This window comes from Ochotona curzoniae, unplaced genomic scaffold (assembly GCF_017591425.1).
Source record: "Ochotona curzoniae isolate NIBS_2020 unplaced genomic scaffold, NIBS_Ocur_1.0 scaffold_4937, whole genome shotgun sequence".
Taxonomy (NCBI): Eukaryota; Metazoa; Chordata; class Mammalia; order Lagomorpha; family Ochotonidae; genus Ochotona; species Ochotona curzoniae.
In genome coordinates this window covers 2685429-2704079 of record NW_024467126.1, presented here as the reverse complement: position 1 = coordinate 2704079, position 18651 = coordinate 2685429, and the positions used below count along the sequence as shown (strand labels likewise).

The 18651-nt window shown below is 59.1% G+C and overlaps 1 protein-coding gene across 1 annotated transcript; it reads right to left on the bottom strand.

Annotated features, from left to right (window-relative positions):
* Positions 1 to 555: 555 nt before the first annotated feature.
* Positions 556 to 11231, bottom strand: SYT12 (synaptotagmin 12). Its single transcript, XM_040971029.1, has 7 exons — positions 11196 to 11231; positions 7417 to 7610; positions 4324 to 4716; positions 2860 to 3075; positions 2137 to 2257; positions 1336 to 1469; positions 556 to 736 (listed from the first exon to the last, which is right to left on the bottom strand). Exons 1-7 carry the CDS (start codon positions 11227 to 11229, stop codon positions 563 to 565), a joined length of 1266 nt encoding a protein of 421 aa, XP_040826963.1. The 5' UTR covers positions 11230 to 11231; the 3' UTR covers positions 556 to 562.
* Positions 11232 to 18651: the final 7420 nt, after the last annotated feature.

The following is an 18651-nucleotide window of genomic DNA, read 5'->3' as shown; positions in this document are numbered from 1 at the left end:
ACTCCACCATGCTGACCTCCTGGACTGAACCAGCCCCAGGCTTCTCCTCCCACAACTGCCAGGTAAACCAAGGAGCCTCGCTGCCCCTCTGGGCTTTGCAGTGGCCAAAGTTCATGGGGACCGCTGTCAAAAAGCTGAACTCGGGACCTGGCCAGCAAGAGGGACCCTGCTAGGACTCGGGCTGCCCACCCCCCAACACCCACTGGGATGCTTTCTCAACTCCTCTCTCCCCTCCTGCCACCCCCTCCCAGCTCCCAGAAACCCCCGAAGTCAATATGGCTGCCCCCTCACCGGGACAGGGGAAGCTCCCTTGATGTCCTCACCTCTTCCAGGGCCTGACGTGATAACCAGCCCCCCAAGTCCTGCTGTGTCCCTGTTGGCTTCCCAGGAAGCGAGAAGCAAAGGGGGGCGCCCCTGGTTCTCAGTGGCCGTGGAGTCAGAACCATGCCCGCCCCCTTGCTGTAGTGTGCACAGGGGGCCTCAGAGGACCGAGGGAGACAAAGGCGGCAGAACCCCAGGGTTGTGCAGGGGCTCTGCTACCCGCCCTAGGCCACACTGGTCGCTAGTGTCGCCGGACGGGGTGCCACATGGACACAGGCTTGCGCAGTGTGGCCAGCATCTGGTTCCAGTGTGTGGTGCCCATGCCGCTGGCCGCTGGCCCAATGATGACATGGCCCACGTTGTCCCCACGGCCGTCGCTGCTGCTCTCAGCCACCGTCACCCGTAGAGATAGGTCCTGGGGGGGAAGCAAAGTGGTTGCTGGGGGTGGGGAACAGGAGCTGCCAGAGGTCTGAGTTGCAGGTGCCAGGCCTCAGCAGGTGCAGGAGAGGCTGGGGGCACCGGTGGGCATGGATTTCAACGGTGGTGGCGCTGACCACCAAACTCATGGCCTCCTTGCTGTGTAACTTTGGCTCTTGCAACCTCAACGTCTCTACCTGTGCCAGGTGAGGACGAGGCCTCGCGTGTGGCAGAGCTGCTGGCTGGGGGGTGGTGTGGGGTATGATGCCACGCATGGGTCAACATGTGTGGGAATTGCTGTGTGACTCCTGCCTGGGCAGGGAGAGCTTCAGACTGGGACTGAGAAGTGGAAACTCGACCCTAACCGCCCCCCCCCCCCGCCTCCTGCCCAGGAACCAAGGAGGATCTGGGGCCTTTCCAGGCTTTGGCTGCCCAGGGCAGGCGGGGCTCGGACACCTGGTCTCTGGGGCCACGCAGGAGGCTATGATGCCCACAGACAGCTCTACTGAGACTGGGCTTCCCATCAGGGAGGGTGCCTCCGTGGAAGGTGCCCCCGGCCCTTCCCCTCTGTGGCTCTTCACTGGCCCTGGCCCTCACCTGCAGCACGATGGCCGGCACGGAGAAGATCATGGCTTCGTTGAACACAGGGTTGGGGTCGTCCCTCTTCACCGCCGTCTTCTTTTTGCTCATTTTCCTCCCATCCTGCAGCAGGTACACTTTGACGAAGGGATCTGTGGGCAGGGGTGTGTGTGTGGAGGGGAGGGCTATATGCTCGCCGGGCACAGCCCTGCCTCCCCTCCCCCAGTCCCACTGGGCACCTGCCCGCTCTCGTCAGCTCCTCCTGCACCCTGTCCCAGGTGGCAGATGAGAAAACCAAGGCTCATGTGACAACCAGGAGGGGGCCAAGCCTTGGACTTCAGCGGCTACCTCACAGCCTGTCTGCCCCCTCCACCATGCTGTGCCGGAGGGGCTAGGCAACCCCGCCTCCTTCATTCTATAAATGGCCCTGGCATTCCCACCCTCCCCCCAGCACAGACGTCAGCCTGAGTCACGGGCATCCGCCTGCGCTCCAGGGCCTGACTCAGTGGTGTGGCTCTGAAATACCAGCTCAGCCCTAGCCACGCCCCTTGCACCTGCTGGGTAGGGGGTGCCTGCAAAGGTGGGGTTCCCCCAGCCCTCTGTCATCAGCTGCCCCTATGGTCCTGCCTGGCACCCACCCCCACCCGATGGCCCTGGTCTTTTGTCTCTTGCTGCAGTGCCCTTCGCTTCAGGGCTGCTGCCTGGACCCCTAGTCTTTCTGCTCTCACTGTGGGGGTCCAATAGTCGCCCCAGCCCCTGGGCTCCACGGGAGCTCCACGGGGCCCTGTGTTCGATGCCTGCCAGCACCCAGGGCCTTACCCGCTGTGGTCTTGTCATTGTTCCAGATGAGGTTCTTGGCCTTCACAACGACCACAGTGAGGCGCTCGGCTGTGGGCAGGTAGCTGAGGGACAGCAGGATCTCCCCCACGGCGTCAGCCACCTGGGGGACAGCCAAGCGACTCAGTTTCTCCCTGCCTCCCCATCCTATCTGCCCAGGGACCCCAGAGGCCTTGATCTCTCAGAAAACCAGAAGCTTCCTTCCCCAGGCAGTAACTCGGGGTTCCTGGGGTGGGGTTAGGGCGCTGGTGTGATGGAGAGGAAGAGAGAGCTGCCTCCCCATCGCCCTGCCGTTGGGGCTGCCAGTCAAACTTGGCAATCAAATGCAGCTCTGTGCCATCTTCCAGGCCCAGGAAAGTGCTGGAACAGAGAAAGCACTCCTGCCTTTTGAAAAGGGGTGAGCTTGAGCCTGACCTCTGTCTACAACAAGCTATGACAGGGTCAGGGGCTCGCCTGCCTAATGGACAGAAGCTCTGAGGGTTTGTTCCTAGGAGCAGCCGCCAAGCAGGGGTCATTGGTCACAGGGAGTCGCTCGCTCCCTGTACATGATGGGCAGGTCTCCTCTGCTCCCCTCACGCTGTCGGGGCCCCACTGCTGTCCCAGGATGGCGGTGGTGGCAGCATCCCTCCTGGACGGGCCCTCGTCCCCGACGGCGGCAGCAGTGGTGGCGAGGTCCCTCCTGGACGGGCCCTTGTCCCAGCTCACCTTGTTCTGGTCCTGCAGGTAGAGCCAGCCGCTGAAGGGCTGCAGGGAAAGGTCCAGCACGGACAGCTTGAGCTCCACCACGCCCGTGCTCACGTTCTGCTCGTCCTCGTCAATGCCGAACACAGAGAACCGCAGGCTCTTCTCCTCCAGGGCTGCGGGGTCCAGGGGAACGGAGAACTTCTCGTCGAAGAAGATGGAGTAGGCGTTGCGCTGCAGCTATGGAAGTGCCAGGCGAGGAGCGGCATGTCAGGGCTGGGGAGCAGGCCCATGGGCAGGTGGATGTGTGTGGATGGATGGGCTGGCAGCTGGATGTGTGTGGATGGATGGGCTGGCAGGTGGATGTGTGTGGATGGATGGGCTGGCAGGTGGATGTGTGTGGATGGATGGGCTGGCAGGTGTGTGGGCAGGCGAAGGCATGAGTGCATACATGGATAGGGAGGTGTGAACAGATGGATGGATGTGTGGGTGGGTGAATGGAGGTGTGTACATGAATGGGGGGCAGGCACACAGGTGGGTGCATGGGGGGCACACTCCATTTCACAGCACATCCCGCCTGTGGGATCCACCAGCCTCCTCCCAGGCAGTGGTGGGCAGGACCCTGGGAAGGTGGCAATGCTTGCCTGTAGCACTGGCTGCCTCCCCTGCAGCTTGATGGTATAGAGGGTGCTGTCCCCCATGCCCACTCTGGCACCTCACCCAAGGGATCTGCCCGGTGGGACTGGCTCACATGTGGCGCTCACAGCCCTGCCTTCCAGAGAGCGGAGCACCGCACCAGCACACCAGCAGCCCCAGACAACTGTCACGTCTCTGCCTAGGCTCTCTGTTCCCCTGGGACAACCCCTTTGTCCCAATATGACCTCAGTATCCTAGCTCCTCCTGGTCTTTGGGCTCCATCTTGCTTTGCTCTGCCCACAGCGTCCTGCCCAGGGGGGCCTGGGTCCCCACACCTGCTCTGAGCTGGCACTCAGGTGGAGAAGGGTGCCCTGCTTCCTGCCCGGGATTGACCTTGGCCCTAGGAGCCCTGGGCTAAGGGCTCCTCCCTGATGTGGCTGAATCCATAGCTTCCTCCATAATTTCGACGTGCATGGCACACCTCAGCCACTTACCCAACGTCACCCTGTTGGGCAGTGCCAGGACTTGGCTTTGAACCCTGGCAGTAGGCAGGGCTCTGAGGTCCTTCTCCTAGCCACTCTCGGTCCATCCTCACAAAGGTCCAGTCTGTAGACCCATGCTGCAGTGCCCCACCCAGCAGAACACCCAGGCCATGCCCCTGCTCCCACGCTCGGGAGGCCCCACTCACCCAGGCCATGCCCCCTGCTCCCCGCCCCAGGGAGGCCCCACTCACCCAGGCCATGCCCCCTGCCCCCCGCCCCAGGGAGGCCCCACTCACCCAGGCCTTGCCCCCTGCTCCCCACCCCGGGGAGGCCCCACTCACCCAGGCCATGCCCCCTGCTCCCCACTCACCCTGGAGATGCCCACAATCTGCTCGTCGGGCAGCAGGCTGACGCGCATGAAGCAGGACTCGAAGTGGGCTTCCTCACGCTCCAGCAGGTCCCTGCCCTGCAGCACGGCCACGTGCAGGGTGTGGGAGGCAGCAGCATAGTCCATGCTCACCTCCACCTGGCCCAGGGTGAAGTCCTGCCCGAAGGTGTTGCTCACGGAGGAGATGGAATTGAGCGAGTCGGCCGACTGGGACTTGCGCAGCGGCCCGTAGGGGGCCAGGTCCAACTCGCGGCCCATCAGCTCCAGCGGCCCCAACTCGCTGATGCTCTCGAAGGTGTCCTCGATGCTGAGGCTGCCTTTGCGGCTGGGTGGGCCCCGAGGGCCAGGCCGCTGGGCATTCCAGGTGGGCGTCCTCTGCGGAGGGGAGGGTGAGCGAGCAAAAGGGACATGGCCAAGGTCAGTAGGGGACCACCAAACGCTGCTGTAAGCTCACGCTAGGATCTCCTCAGCGCTCAGGCTAAGGCTTGGCCCCCAAGTGTTGGGAGATGGGTGGTGGGGCTGGGCATGCCCGAGAGGTGTGGAGGACCCGCCAGCAGGTGTGCGCTGCCATTCCTGGGTACAGGAGTTTTTTCCCCATGGGACTTGGGCAAGAATAGCTGTTGGAGGTGGGCATGGTGGTTCAGTAGGCTAATCTTCCACCTTGCAGTGCCAGTATCCGGTACAGGCACCGGTTCTAATCCCGGCTGCTCCACTTCCCATTCAGCTCCCTGCTGATGTGCCTGGGAAAGCAGCAAAGGATGGCCCATGTACTTGGGTCCCTGCACCCACGTGGGAGACCTGGAAGAGGCTCCTGGCTTCAGCTTAGCTCTGACCATTGCAGCCATTTGAGGGGTGAAATCAGCAGATGGGGGATATGTCTCTGTCTCTCCTAGGCTGTCTCCCGTGCCCACCTCCCCTGACACTTCCTCACATCCACAGCCGTGAACATGCGAGACCCCCGTTGCTTATTGAGTCCTGGAGACGGGGATTCCGTCACAGCCGCAAGGAGCCGAGACAGTTGGAAAGCTTCTGAGTCAATGCGGTTTTAGGTCACTTCCTTCTCTCTCCTCAACCAGGAAGCCAGCAATGTCTTTCTCAAAATAGTATGTAAACATGCAATTCCACATATACAGAGACGGACATATACAATGAAAAAGCAGTAGGCAAGGAAGTGCCCAGCTGAAGGGGATCGGGCAAAAGAACTAGGTGACAGGAGCCAGTTGGTGGCGTAGGAGGCTAATCCTCCACCTGCAAGCACCGACATCCCATATGGGTGCCGGTTCTAATCCCGGCAGCTCCACTTCCCATCCAGCTCCCTGCCCGTGGCCTGGGAAAGCAGCAGAGGATGGCCCAAAGCCTTGGGACCCTGCACCCACATGGGAGACCTGGAGGAGGTTCCAGGGTCTTGGCTTCAGATTGGCTCAGTTCTGGCCATTGCAACCACATGGGGAGTGAACCAACGGATGGAAGATTGTTCTATGTCTCTTTCTCTGTCCCTCTGCCTTTTAAAGTAGTAAATCTATCTTTTTTAAAGGTATATATATATATATTTTATTTTGAATTTTTGAATTATGTGTTACAATTTTGTATGGACTGGCATTTGCCCCCAAAAGTTTACAAGAAAGCTCCAAGTTGGGCAACACTTGCCCAAAAATTTGGGTTTCTTTCCCTAAGTGACCTTTGGCTGCACTGTCGTGCTGTTATACTCGCTTGCCTGTCGCCACTGCTGCACGCGGAGGCCTTTCTCTCTCTCCACACACACACAGCAACGTGGAAGCAGCTTCCATGAAATGCCACCTCAGGCGACACAGCCCTCCCCGAAGGCCGTCACCCGTGCCCGTTCACACGGCGCCTGGCAGTGTGCAAATCCGTCCACGCAGATGCCTGGCACGCGGGAGCAGGTGGCGTGCCTATCTGCTAGCAGATCCTGGCCTGTGCCTGTTGGCCTCTGCAGAGGCTTGGCAAGCATGCTGCCAAGTGCCACATGGTGTCAGGCGCGGCAGATTCAGAACCAGAATGACAGCCCAAGAAGGGCTGGCACCGCCTTGCAGGGCACCCACCCCCACTGAAGGCGATGCCCACTGCACCGCCCACTGTGCCACTCGGTGATCACCACAATGGATGGTGCGGTAGCCCCTGAACACAGGGTTGGTGTGCGAGTGTGTGTGATGTATCTGTGCAAAAGGCAGAGTGAAAACGAAAATGCACGCCTCTGTGCACGTGTACACGAGATCTTCCATTCACCGGTTCACTCCCCAAACGCCCGTTGTGGCCAGGAGCCAAGAACTCTGAGTCTCATGTGGATGCAGGAACCCAAGGCCTTGGACCAGCAGGGGTGTCAACAGGGAGCTGCTTCGGAAGTAGAGCAGCAGGGACCGCAACTGGGTGCTGACGTGGGATGTGGGCATCGCAGGTGGCAGCTTAGCCCACTGTGCTGCAGCACCGGCCCCTGAGCTCAGGCTTGTGCTGCTGGGTGCTTGACAACAGCGGTGAGTGAGATGAGAAGTGTAGGATACACTGAAGGGCAGAGGGGAAAAACTGGAAAGAAGTCAAGACGTGAATGGTTAGAAAGCTACAAACAACTGCTCCTCCCTGGCGGTGGCATGTGGGGAGCTGTTTCTTTTACCTGCACTTTTCATTTTAAAAGTATTTGTTTGTATTGATCTGAGAGGCAGATGGAGAGCCCCTCTCATCCACAGGTTCATCTTGCCAAAGCCAGCTATGGCCAGGGCTCGGTGGAGATGGAGCTGGGAGCCATATCAGACTCCATCGTGGGTGGAGGAGACTACGTGTTTGAGCCTTCCGGAGTCTGCGTCAGGAGCCAGGGACGGGGACCCAGGCGCTCTGGGTGAGAGGGGGCCATCTTAAACACCCCGCCCCACAAGCTGCTTCTGAAGATGGAAGCCGGCCTTCCTTCCCTCCCTGGCTGGGAGCTGCAGGTGCGTAGGGTAAGGTAGGTCTGACCCTCATTCCTAGAGGGGACATTAATGGGAAGGGCACGAAGGCAGACGCTGAGGGTGCACAGCAGGGACATGGGGGCAGCCTGGGGTGCACCTGTGGGCGCAGCAGCCTCACCTTCCTCCCGGCCTCCGCTGAGGCCTCGCCGTACTTCCTCTGCAGGTACCGGTAGTCGTAGTTGGGGAACGGAGAGGGGCTGGGGAAGCTGCCGGATGCCCAGAGCCGCCACAGGCTCACGGCCGCGATGCCCAGCAGTGCCAGCGCCCCCGCGGCGTAGACGCCCACCTCCCAGCCTGGCGGGCTCTGGATGACTGCAAGGCAAGGGCGTCTCCGGTGAGCGGGAGGTGGGGCGGGATGGTCTTGCTCTTTGTTTCGCACTCCAGCCCACATAAGCGGGGCTCCCTCACCCGATGAACGCAGACACAGAACGCCCCATTCCCACCCTACAGAACTGGGGTCAGCACAGTCAAAAGGAACTAAGTCGGAACATCGCGCTGGGGACGGCTTGGAAGAACCCGGGCTCATACCACGTGTGGAAGAAGGAGGCGCAATGTCGCACTTAGAGCCAGCCCGCGCCAGGGTCCAGCCGGTGGTTCCCTGAGGCGAGGCCAGGCAGGAACGGAGCGTCAGCATTCCTCAACCCGACCCAGATGAGGCCAGGAAGACCTCACCCAACCTGGGGCTTGGTACAAGGTCCTGCCTTGCTTTGGGGAGCGAGAAGTGCAGTGGGGAGGGGGGGCAGGTACACAAAGCATGGCCACCCCGGGGTCTCACTGGGCAAGTCTGTTCTGGGGGAGACGAGTGAGTGAGTCACTGGCTGTATTTATAACAACAGAAACCTGGAGTCAGCCGGAGGCATCCATAGAGGGGCCGGCGGGGGGTGGCCAAGCTGCCTGCGGAAGGAAATGTCACTGGCCCCGCAGAATGAATATTGAGGTCACCGAAATGGCACCATGACAAGAGGAGGACATGCTTCCAGCATTGCTGAGAGAGAGAGTACCCCACAGCATATGATCGCACAAGATCATGGTGCAAAAATCAGGTAGTGATCTGGAAGATGGGATCAGAAGGATGGGGTGCAGGTAACACAGCCCCCTACTTCTCCTGTTGCATGAATGTAATTCACGGGCTACAGAAAACCATCACCAGGACCTGCAGAAGGTTCCAGGCCAGTCCTGGCAGGATTCCAGAATGTTCCAGAATGTTCCGAAGAGCAGAGGCATGACTGGTTAACTGCAGAATGCTACATGGGACCAAGCCAGTGCTGAGAGTTGGTGAGAAGGCTGGGCTGGAGCCTTGGTGAGAGCAGGCAGTGGGTCAGGTGGGCCAGGGCGGAACATGGCCTGGTCAAGCCTGAATGGGAACGCTAACGGACTAGCAGACTGGCCCACCTCTCTCTGAGGCAGAGCTGGGAGTGGGGTAGGGAAGGGCCCAGGCAGGTGCACATTCGCTGGCCAGCTGGTTTTACAGAGTACCACCTTTGGGGTGAACAGGGCACATTCCCAAGGGGAGCCAGGCCCACTCAGCCCAGACACGACCCAGGTGAACAGGTGCCCTAATTGCTTGCTATCCAATTTCTCCCCGGCCCTGCGATAAACACTTCAAATATGAGGAAGGTTAAGAAGCAGCTCACAGGAAATGAGTACTTCAAGCAAGTTTGTGCCAGGGCCTGGTTGGGGTTCTTGGGGGTTGCCCCGACTCGGCTACAGTGCCCACTGGCGCTCGTGAGAGCTGGGTCTGAGGACCAACTCAGTAGGGGCTCTTAGGATTCGGCCCCATGGGTCCACTCCACTCGCTCTCCAACCTCAGGGAACACACAGGGACATCTGGTCTGGCATCGGAGCACAGGGTCGGGGCTGAGCCGCCCCTGCTAGGAAAGCACACGAAAGACGGGACAGCCAGATCAGCCTCTGATTCTACAGAGGACCTGGACTGCCTCACCGGAAGATGGAGAGAGCAGGTGGAACAATGCTCCAGGCCAAATTCTCCAGCAAGTAGCTAAGGCTGTGGACGCCCCGGAACACAGCTAAGGCCGTGGACACACCCCCGGAACACAGCTAAGGCCGTGGACGCCCCGGAACACAGCTAAGGCTGTGGACACCACCCCGGAACACAGCTAAGGCTATGGACACCACCCTGGAACACAGCTAAGGCTGTGGACGCCCCGGAACACAGCTAAGGCTGTGGATGCCCCGGAACACAGCTAAGGCCGTGGGCGCCCCGGGACACAGCTAAGGCCATGGACACCCCGGAACGCAGGCAGCCGGCAGCCTTGGGAAGCGATAACCCACCCCTGGGGCAATGAGGCCGACGCCCTCTCAGAACACCCAAGGTTATTCAAGCAACACCTGCAGGATGTTCCCCCATCAGGGCCACTGGGAGGAGAGCAGGGGACCACCTCTGTCCCTGGCGCCCATGGGATCCCAGCAAGGAGCTGGATCACAGCTCCCTCTGCGCACCTTGGCCCACCCACATCACAGGAGGGAGGGTGGAGTCCTTGCCCTCCTTCCCCTACCCCTTCTATTCCTCCTCATCCCACCTGGAGACTTACATAAGTCTGCAATCCCCTTACTTATGTAAAATTAAATTGAAAAAATTGGGCCCGACGGCATGGCCTAGCAACTGGAGTCCTCGCCTTGAACACTCCTGGGATCCCATATGGGCACCGGTTCTAATCCTGGTTGCTCCACTTCCCATCCAGCTTCCTGCTTGTGGCCTGGGAAAGCAGTCGAGGACAGCCCAAAGCCTTGGGACCCTGCACCCGTGTGGGAGACCCCAAAGAGGTTCCTGGTTCCTGGCTTTGGATTGGTGTAGCACTGGCCGTTGAGGTCACTTGGGGAGTGAATCATTGGACGGAAGATCTTCCTCTCTGTCTAACCTCCTCTCTATATATCTGACTTTGTAATAAAAATAAATAAATCTTGTAAAAAAATAAATTAAAAAGATTAACTTTGTTTAGAGCAGACCAAGCCGAGCCTTTTGTTCCATTTCCCCCCAGTGTACTTTCTGAACCCCGTCCCTCACCTCCGAACCCATCAGGTACTTGAAATTGCGCCATGAAAAATACCCCATCCCAGGCCCAGGTGAGGAAGCTGAGGAGAGATTTGCTCAGACCAACCTGAGACTGGGGCACAGTCTGGCCCCAGCTCTCTGTTCCCTGGGTAGCCCCAGCCCAGGTTTGGGGCTCAGGTATGGGGCTGAGCTGGGTGGAGAAGGCCGAGGGGAGAGCAGGTGCACAGGCCTGGACACTCACCACACGGGAGCTCGCTGAAGCTTCCCGACAGCCCCAGGCAGGCCGGGCTGTTCCCACTTTACAGATGAGTAATGGGAGGCTAGAAAAGGTCTTGTCACCTGCCCGAGGCCACACTAAGGTTTTAGCCAAAGCTCGGGGGGCTTGCAAGGGAGCACAGAGGGGTCCTGGCTGGGGCCTGGGACCAACAGTCCTTTGTTCTGCTGGCACTGGCAGAAGCCATGTTAGGCTGGGAGTGGTTGTCATCAGGACGCTGGCCTGGGCGCTTCTCGCTGACCCCTTTGCTCTCCTGCAAAGTTGGTGAGCACTCCCATTGGGATAGCACACCTACTGTAGGGCTGCAGGTGCTGCTGGGAAAATTGGCAGCCACCCACCGTGGCCCTGACTGCCTGACTGACCCTGCCAGCTCACTGGCCGCTGCAGCAAAGAAGGCACTACTTAGGGACTGGGTGACCTGGGCTTCAAGAATCTGACATTGAGCTTTTTGGGTGTTTTTGACACAAGGGTATCACAGGGCAGAGGCGACGACCCAGAAACTTCTGAAGGGGGGAGCTGAGGAAATTTGAGGCTATTACTAGCCTCACCAGTCCCACAGGCTGGGAGGCTGCTGTGCGACGACCCGTGACCCATGGCCCCGGGGACTTACCGCTCAGGTGGTACTCGGCCACGCCCACGGCCATGGTGCCTGTGACAGCAAGGGGGAGAGAGTCAGGGCACTGCTGAGAGACAGCCCTAACCGCATGTCCCACATCCTGCGTGACCACACGCTTACCCACCCTCCACTGCCCCTAGCCCGGGAGTCACAACAGGCTGGGAAGGTGTGCCTCCACCACAGGTAGATGGCTTGAGGTGGCATTTAAAAAAAATAATGAAAAACGATGTATTGGGCCTGCGTGGTAGCCTAACGGCTAAAGGCCTCACCTTGAACGCGATAGGATCCTATGTGGTGCTGGTTATAATCCCCGCCATCCCACCTCCCATCCAGCTTCCTGCTTGTGGTCTGGGAAAGCAGTTGAGGACGGCCCAAAGCCTTGGGACCCTGCACCCTTGTGGGAGACCCAGAAGAGGCTCCTGGCTCCTGGTTTCAGATTGGCACAGCTCTGGCTGTTGGGGCCACTTGGGGAGTAAACCATTGGATGGAAGATCTTCCTCTCCATCTCTCCTCCTCTCTGTATATCTGGCTTTCCAATAAAAATAAAACAAATCTTAAAAAAATAATACTAAAAAGATGTATTTGGGCTCAGCATGATAGCCTAGTGGCTAAGTCCTTGTCTTGGGCCCAGCACGATAGCATAATAGTTAAGGTCCTGGCCTTGAAGACGCCGGCATCCCATATGGGCACCGGTTCTAGTCCCAGCAGCTCTACTTGCCATCCAGCTCCCTGCCTGTGGCCTGGGAAAAGCAGTTGGGGATGGCCCAAAGCTTTGGGACCCTGCACCCACGCGGGAGACTCAGAAAGAAGTTCCTGGCTCCTGGCTTTGGATCGGCGCAGCACTGGCCGTTTGCAGTCACTTGGGAGTGAATCATCGGACTGAAGATCTTCCTCTCTGTCTCTTCTCCTCTCTGTATATCTGACTTTCCGATAAAATAAATAAAATCTTAAAAACAAACAAACAAAACAATAAATAAATAAATCCTTGTCTTACATCTGCAGGGGGCCCATATTGGTGCTGGTTCTAATCCCGGCTGCTCCACTTCCCATCCAGCTCCCTGCTTGTGGCCTGGAAAAGCAGTACAGGACGGCCCAAAGCCTTGGGACCCTGCACTCAGGTGGGGGAGCTGGAGGAAGTTCCTGGTTCCTGGTTTTGCATTGGCTCAGCTCTGGCCAATTTCTCTACTTAAATTTGCCTTTCCAAGAATAAAAAGATGTCTTCATTTTTCATTTGTCAAGCCGTTATAGATAGAGAGGAGGAGAGTCGGCGAGAGATCTTCCTTCTGCTGGTTCACTCCTCAAATGACCACAACAGCCAGAGCTGGGCTGGTCTGAAACCAGGAGCCAGGGGCCTTCTCTGCGCTTCCCGTAGTTGGATCATTGCTGCTTTCCCAGGCCATTAGCATAGAGCTGGAGCAGCTGCGACCCAAAGCGGTGCCCGTATGGCATGCTGGTGCTGGAGGCTTAGAACGGTATGCCATGGCACCTGCCTCCTTAGATGGCATTTTAAATAGTGCTGTTTGATACTCTTGTCAAGGCCTCCTGTCAGAGCTTCCAGATCAAGTGCAGGATGCCTACTGAACTCTGAGGGTGCTTCCCCAAGTTCACAGAAAAATAGCGAAATTCTGGTTCAGGCACAAAGCAGTTTTGAACCCAGCACAGTTTGTGCATCGACACACATTGCTCAGAACTTTTGGAAGACTTCTTGCATGTACAGATCTTTATATCTTGCACCAAACATTCTTTCAATTCCAATATCCCATGGAAGTTTCCCCGCATATCCCACATATTGCACGAGGCATATTGATGCAAACACAATGAGTCACTGCTCACTGCAGTCCCCAAGTAACAGGGCGCCCTGTGCTGTGGCTGCCCCGCCTGGCACCCGCCTGGCACCCCACCTTCCTAACGCCAGCAGCCTATGCCCACCAACCTGCTTGCACTGCATTTGAACTGACCCCTTCACTGGCATGAGCCTGGCTCCCACGGTGTCCTTTCCCCTCCTTCTAAAGGTTTCATTTGTTTTATTTGAAAGGCAGAATCATATCTATAGCGTGAGATCTTCCATCTGCTGCTTTCCTCCCTAAATGGCCCCAATGGCCAGGGTGGGACAGACAGCTGCCAGGAGCCTGCAATTCTAGGTTTTGAATCTCCCCTGTGGGTGGCCCCGGCCCGGGGTCTTGGGCCATCTTCAGCTGCTCTCCCAGGCAGGCACCTTAGTGGAGAGCTGGATGGGTGGCAAACCAGCGGAAACTCGAACCCGTGCTCGGCTGGGATGCTGTGTCACAGGCAGCTGCGTAACTTGTCCCACCACAACAGTGCCTCCCTTCCACCTGGAAAGAAAGGGCTGCCCTGGATGGCTTCCTCCCCCACCTCACCCTGAGAGCGGAGCTAGACTGGGTAGCAGGCAGTTAGGGCATTCTGGGTCCCCAAGTCACCTTTTCTTTTCAATTATAAAGGGATATTTTCCCACCATGTCTTGGATGCACCAGACAAGTGCATATTTTAACAAGCTTCCCCAAGGGACAACGGCGACATTAACGTATCAATCCCCCACCTGAAGTATCAGCCATTGTGTGGCAGAGTCTCAGGCTGGTCTCCTTATCATTAGAAAGGCACCAAGGAAGTTGGCCAGTGACACCTTTCTGGGCCTTTTGTCCCAAGGCCAGGTACCATGGAAACCAGGAATTCAACTCTGTTTATGGAGAAACATCTTTGAAGTAAGCCTTTAAAAATGCTTTCCCCACCATTAATATGGGTCTTTTCCCCACTTCCTCTTGTCACAAAGGCGGGGCCTGAGTCCTTTCTAGCCCAGAGCCCCATCGCTAGGACTGGAGTCTCCTTTCTCATTTTTTCTAATAAATCTTGCTTTAAAACTAAACTGTGTCCACACGAAAATCCTTCTTTCCTGCGAGACAAGAACTGAGGTTGCTGCCATATTCGGGGTCAAATATCCTACAACAGCCCCACACTGCTAAGGTCTGACTCTGTTCTAGAAAGATCTGGGAGCTTACACTAGCCATTGTACCTGAACCCAGGAGAGGCCCATGCTTTATTCCTCTTCCTGCAGAGAAAGCCGTCAGTTGCCTGAGGTGCTATCGGTGCTGGGGCGTCCAGGCCAGGTGAGGGAGGGGGGCTGCACTGTGTGGGGCCTTAAGGCCGGCCCCAAAGCCTGCAGGTGCTCCCCAACCCCACGGCCTGCTGCCAGGGTGGGGGGAGGGGAACCGCAGCAAGTGAGACAGAAGGGGGAGACAGGGAGGAACTTGGGGTGGAGGAGGGGAAGGGGGTACAGCTGCTCTTTGCCGCAGTGGGAAGGAACGCCAGCGCTACCGGCTCTCGGTGCAGGGGTGGAATATCTGCATTTTTACACGCAATTTCCTGAGTTTTAAATGCCATGACTAGTACCCCAGGAGACGCAGACACACCTCAAAGTTGTGGCTCACTGCCCCACACTGTCCCCAACATATCAAGCCTTCTGTGGGATAAAGGCCAGACCCCCCCACCCCATTTCTAAGAATTCTGAAGGTTCTTCCCAGCCTGGGGTACTGAAATCAAGAACTTGAGGTACCTTGGCCCAGTTAGCACATATGTGGGTGCCAAAAGGCCTGGAGCGGATGAGGCCACCCTAGGCACTGCCCCCACTCCCAGCCACAGATTTGGGTTGTCACGGCAAGGGAGGGTGGTGCTAAACTAGAAAGGGCTTTGTCCACCAGAGGTCAGGCTCCTGTGCTGGACTCCTGATGAGCTGGACAGCCACGTGCTGCACACCTGTGACCCTATTTAACCCTTGCTGTCCCCACCTTCACCCCAGGGAGGCATCTCCAGCTTGCCCATCAGAAGGAAGGAGGTCAAGTTGCTTTGGAGGCATACCACCAGCTGTTCAACCCAGGCAGCCTGGCTTCCCACTCCCCACCACCATGTCCTCGCCACAGGGGAGCGTTTGCTCTCAAACTGCCTGGGCATCTGCCCAGCATCTTGTTCAAGCCTCAGGCGGTTGCCTGGCTGGCCGCCGGCGCAGGCTGACACACGCGTGCCTAGCTGCTGCCTGCCTTGCCGCTGGGCATCTGGTCATGCCCGTGGCTCTTTCCTGCAAAGCTGGTAGAAGCAGACTTGGCAAGAGAGAGGCCCATTGGGACCTGGGGCCAGCAGCGTGGTAAGCAGGTGTAGGTGCTCAGGCTTGGCACCACAGTGCAGTGTGTGTGGGGTGAGCTGTAGCCTGCCTGGGGTTACAGGGGAGGGGACAGGGGACTCCATCTCTCCAAGGCTGGTCCAGTTCAGACCCTAGACTCCTGCACTGCCCCCTCCCTACCACTCCTTCCGTTCATCCTAGCAACCCTTCACTGGAAGGGGTGATTCTAGGACTGCTAGGCACACTCCCCCCACCCCAAGCAGGTGCCACTGTGGTTAAGGGAAGGGTTAAAAGCCTGAATGGAGGCGGGGTTGTGGAAGCTCCCAGTCCCAGGTGCAGCTAATCCAGCTCTGAGCCTCGAAGCCCCCTCCTTGCTAGTCCCAGCGGCTTCGCTGGGCCTCAGTTGTCCCCTCTGTAACATGGGAATGGTGACCACCCTGTGAGGTCTGAGCAGGCAAGTGTGTTCAGGCCTGGGAGATGTAACTTGGGCTTCGCAGAGGTCCCGACAGGCTCCCTAAACCCAAGTAATCCAGGGCATCCCGGGGGCAGCCCTGCCAGCCTGCAGACGGGTTCTCCTGGTCTCAAGTTGCTAACAATTGAAAAAACCGGGAAATTTCCCACTAAGGCTGGATTTTCCTTGAGAAGTTGGAAGCCCTGGAGGACCCTGGATCTGCCTTCCTCCGTCCACAGCACAGCCGGGGCCAGGGATGAGTGGGTCCTCGTCCTTTTCGGACCCACTTCCACAACCTGCTGGCCCCTGGGGACAGCTCCCATTGCCAGCCTGGAAGTGGGACTTCTGGATGGGCTAGGAGAGGTTACATACTTTGTTCGATGCCACAAAAACAGCAGGTGCATGCCTGCTGTCCAGTCCAGCACCTGCCTCCTCCTTTAGCCGCCCGTGCCAGGGGCTTCAGCTGCATTTTCTCCGCTGGCCCTGAGACCACCAGGGGGCCAGTGCTGTTACTATCCCCGACTCTCTCGGGGAGCAAGGAAGCTCAGAGAAGGAATGGGCTCAAGGTCACCCAGGCGGCAGTGGCGAGCCCAGGGAGCTGAGCTGGGCCTGATCTGACTGCAGCAGCTGCTGCTCTGCTTAGCGGCCTTCCTAACTGGCCCTGGGCCTCCCAGACTCCTCTCCGGGGCTGACTGCAGCGGGCTCCCGCTGGCACCTGGAGGTCTGCCAGCCCGGAGGTCTGGCCAAGGGGTAGGATGCTGACCTCACAGGGGAGGGGCCAGAGCTGCTCCAGGCCCTCCCCCACGCCCCTCCCCCTCGGCCAGGAACCTGCCCTCCTTCTTTGCCTATTCAGCCCCACACCTCCCCTCCCTGGCAGCATTGGAAACAGCTGTGGGTGCAAAGTTGGGTTGAGGCCTAGAGTGATAGGCAGCAAGCACACAGTAGGTCTGTTTTTACAAAGAAATCAGGATGGGAGAGAGGAGGGAAGGGGGGAAGAGGGGGTGGGGCCCATACCTGGGCTCTCGACTCTCCACCAGGAGTAGCCCTACTGGCTTTGCTGAAGTCTGACCATGTTGTGGGCGCCTTAGAGAAACGACTTTCCAGGAATCTTCTGGATCTGCCTGCACCCCATCTCTGGGCTCAGTAATCTCACCAGTCTGGCTAGTAAGGTGCCACCATCCCCCTCCTCCTTTTCCCTACCTTAGCCACCTCCCCCCAGGCTAGGCTTCCCCAGAGTTGCCACCTTGCAGGCTGTGAGCCTCTTCCCGCCCCCTCCTCTGAGACAGCCTCAGCCCACCACCTCCCCTGTCCAGCGATGGCATTTACTCCTTACCTACTGTGTGCCAAACTGTGGTCTAGCACATCTTGGCTGTGCCTTCTGAGAAGCCTGCATCCCCAGCCCCAGAGGTGGAGCCCAGGCCAAATGTCAGAGTGGGTAGCTAGGGGCTGGCTTGCTCTCCTAACACTTTTTCTTGGGGCTGGCTGTGCTAACTGGGGGGAGCCCTAGGCTGTCACTTTCCCACCTGCTACCTCTGACCAGAAAGGCGCTATACCCACTGCTTGTCTCCGCGTGCTTTGTGGGGAGGGGGCTTAGCAATTGAGAACCCATCCCCCACCTCTGCCACCCCATTCCTGGAAGCGGGTTTAGGGTTCTGGGTCTTCCCACTGTTGAACCCAACTCCACCCCCTCTTTAGCCCTTCCAACACACAACGTGAAAGGAGACTGACTCTCCTGCAGCGGAGGTCTCGCAAATCTCAGGACACGGCTAGGTCTCCCCAGGCCGGTGCCGCTGCACCGGAATCCCCAGCATCCCGGGGACCCATAGTGTGGGAGCGTTGCCTGGACCCAGGCGAGGGGCAGCCAGGACGGTCAGGACAGCCGCGGCGCTGACTGAAAGTGAGGGTGCCGTGCAGTGAGGGCGCGCCGGGGGCGTGTAAATGGTGGGGTGAGCCGCGTGTATGCACACGCGGGGCGGCGGGCGTGCGGGGAGGAAGGCTTTGCGCAGTGCGCGCAGCGGATGGGCCAGCTAAGGGTACCGGCGTTGGTGTGCAAGCCGGCCGCGGGGTGTAGGCGCGCGGGGCGAGTGGGGCCGGGGATCCGGACTGCGTGGCGTTCGGGCGAAGAATGCGCGGCCTGAACCCGCGTGGGGTCGGCCGGGTGCGTACTCACCCCCGACTCCGGTTACAGCTCCGGCTCGGCCTCCTACAGCCGACTATGGCCTCGGCGCCCTGCCCGGCCGGGGCCGCCGCGGCAGCTCCGCAGTGTCGCCGAGCGCGGGCTTCGGAGGTGCGCGCCGCGGGCCGCCCGGGGCTCGGCCGGACCGGGGCGGCGGACGGGCGCTGCGCCGCAGTCCGGGCTCGCTCCCTGGAGCCCGCCGCGCGCTCCCTCGCGCTCGCCGCCCTCTCGCCCGCTCCCTCCTTATAATTTAAAGTGACAACGCCGAGCTCCGAGCTCCCGGGAGCGGCGCGCGCGGCGGGGTGCCGAGCAGGAGCGCGCCCCGAGCGCCGAGGGGGGCGGCGGGAGTCCTGGACTCGGAGGCTGAAGTCAGGCTCGGACCCCCAGCCTGTGCGCTCCCTTCCAGGATGGACCCGACCCTGCACGCGCGCCTTCCCATTGCGATCCCGCATCCCCTTCTCCTGCCTCCCGCTGCTCTCGGAGCCCGGGCCCTTCTAACCCTCCGGGTAATCCTCACGAGGACCCAATAGGGTTTTGCTCACTCTATTTCTTTTCTTTTTGGGGGGGTGGGTGGGGAGTGAGATTCGAAGGGATGTGCAAGGTCACAGAACCAAAAAGTCAACGCAGAACTTGAACCCACGTCTGTGTGATTTGGAAGTTCATTGTCTTTAACCATTTAGGGGTCGCGCTTGCT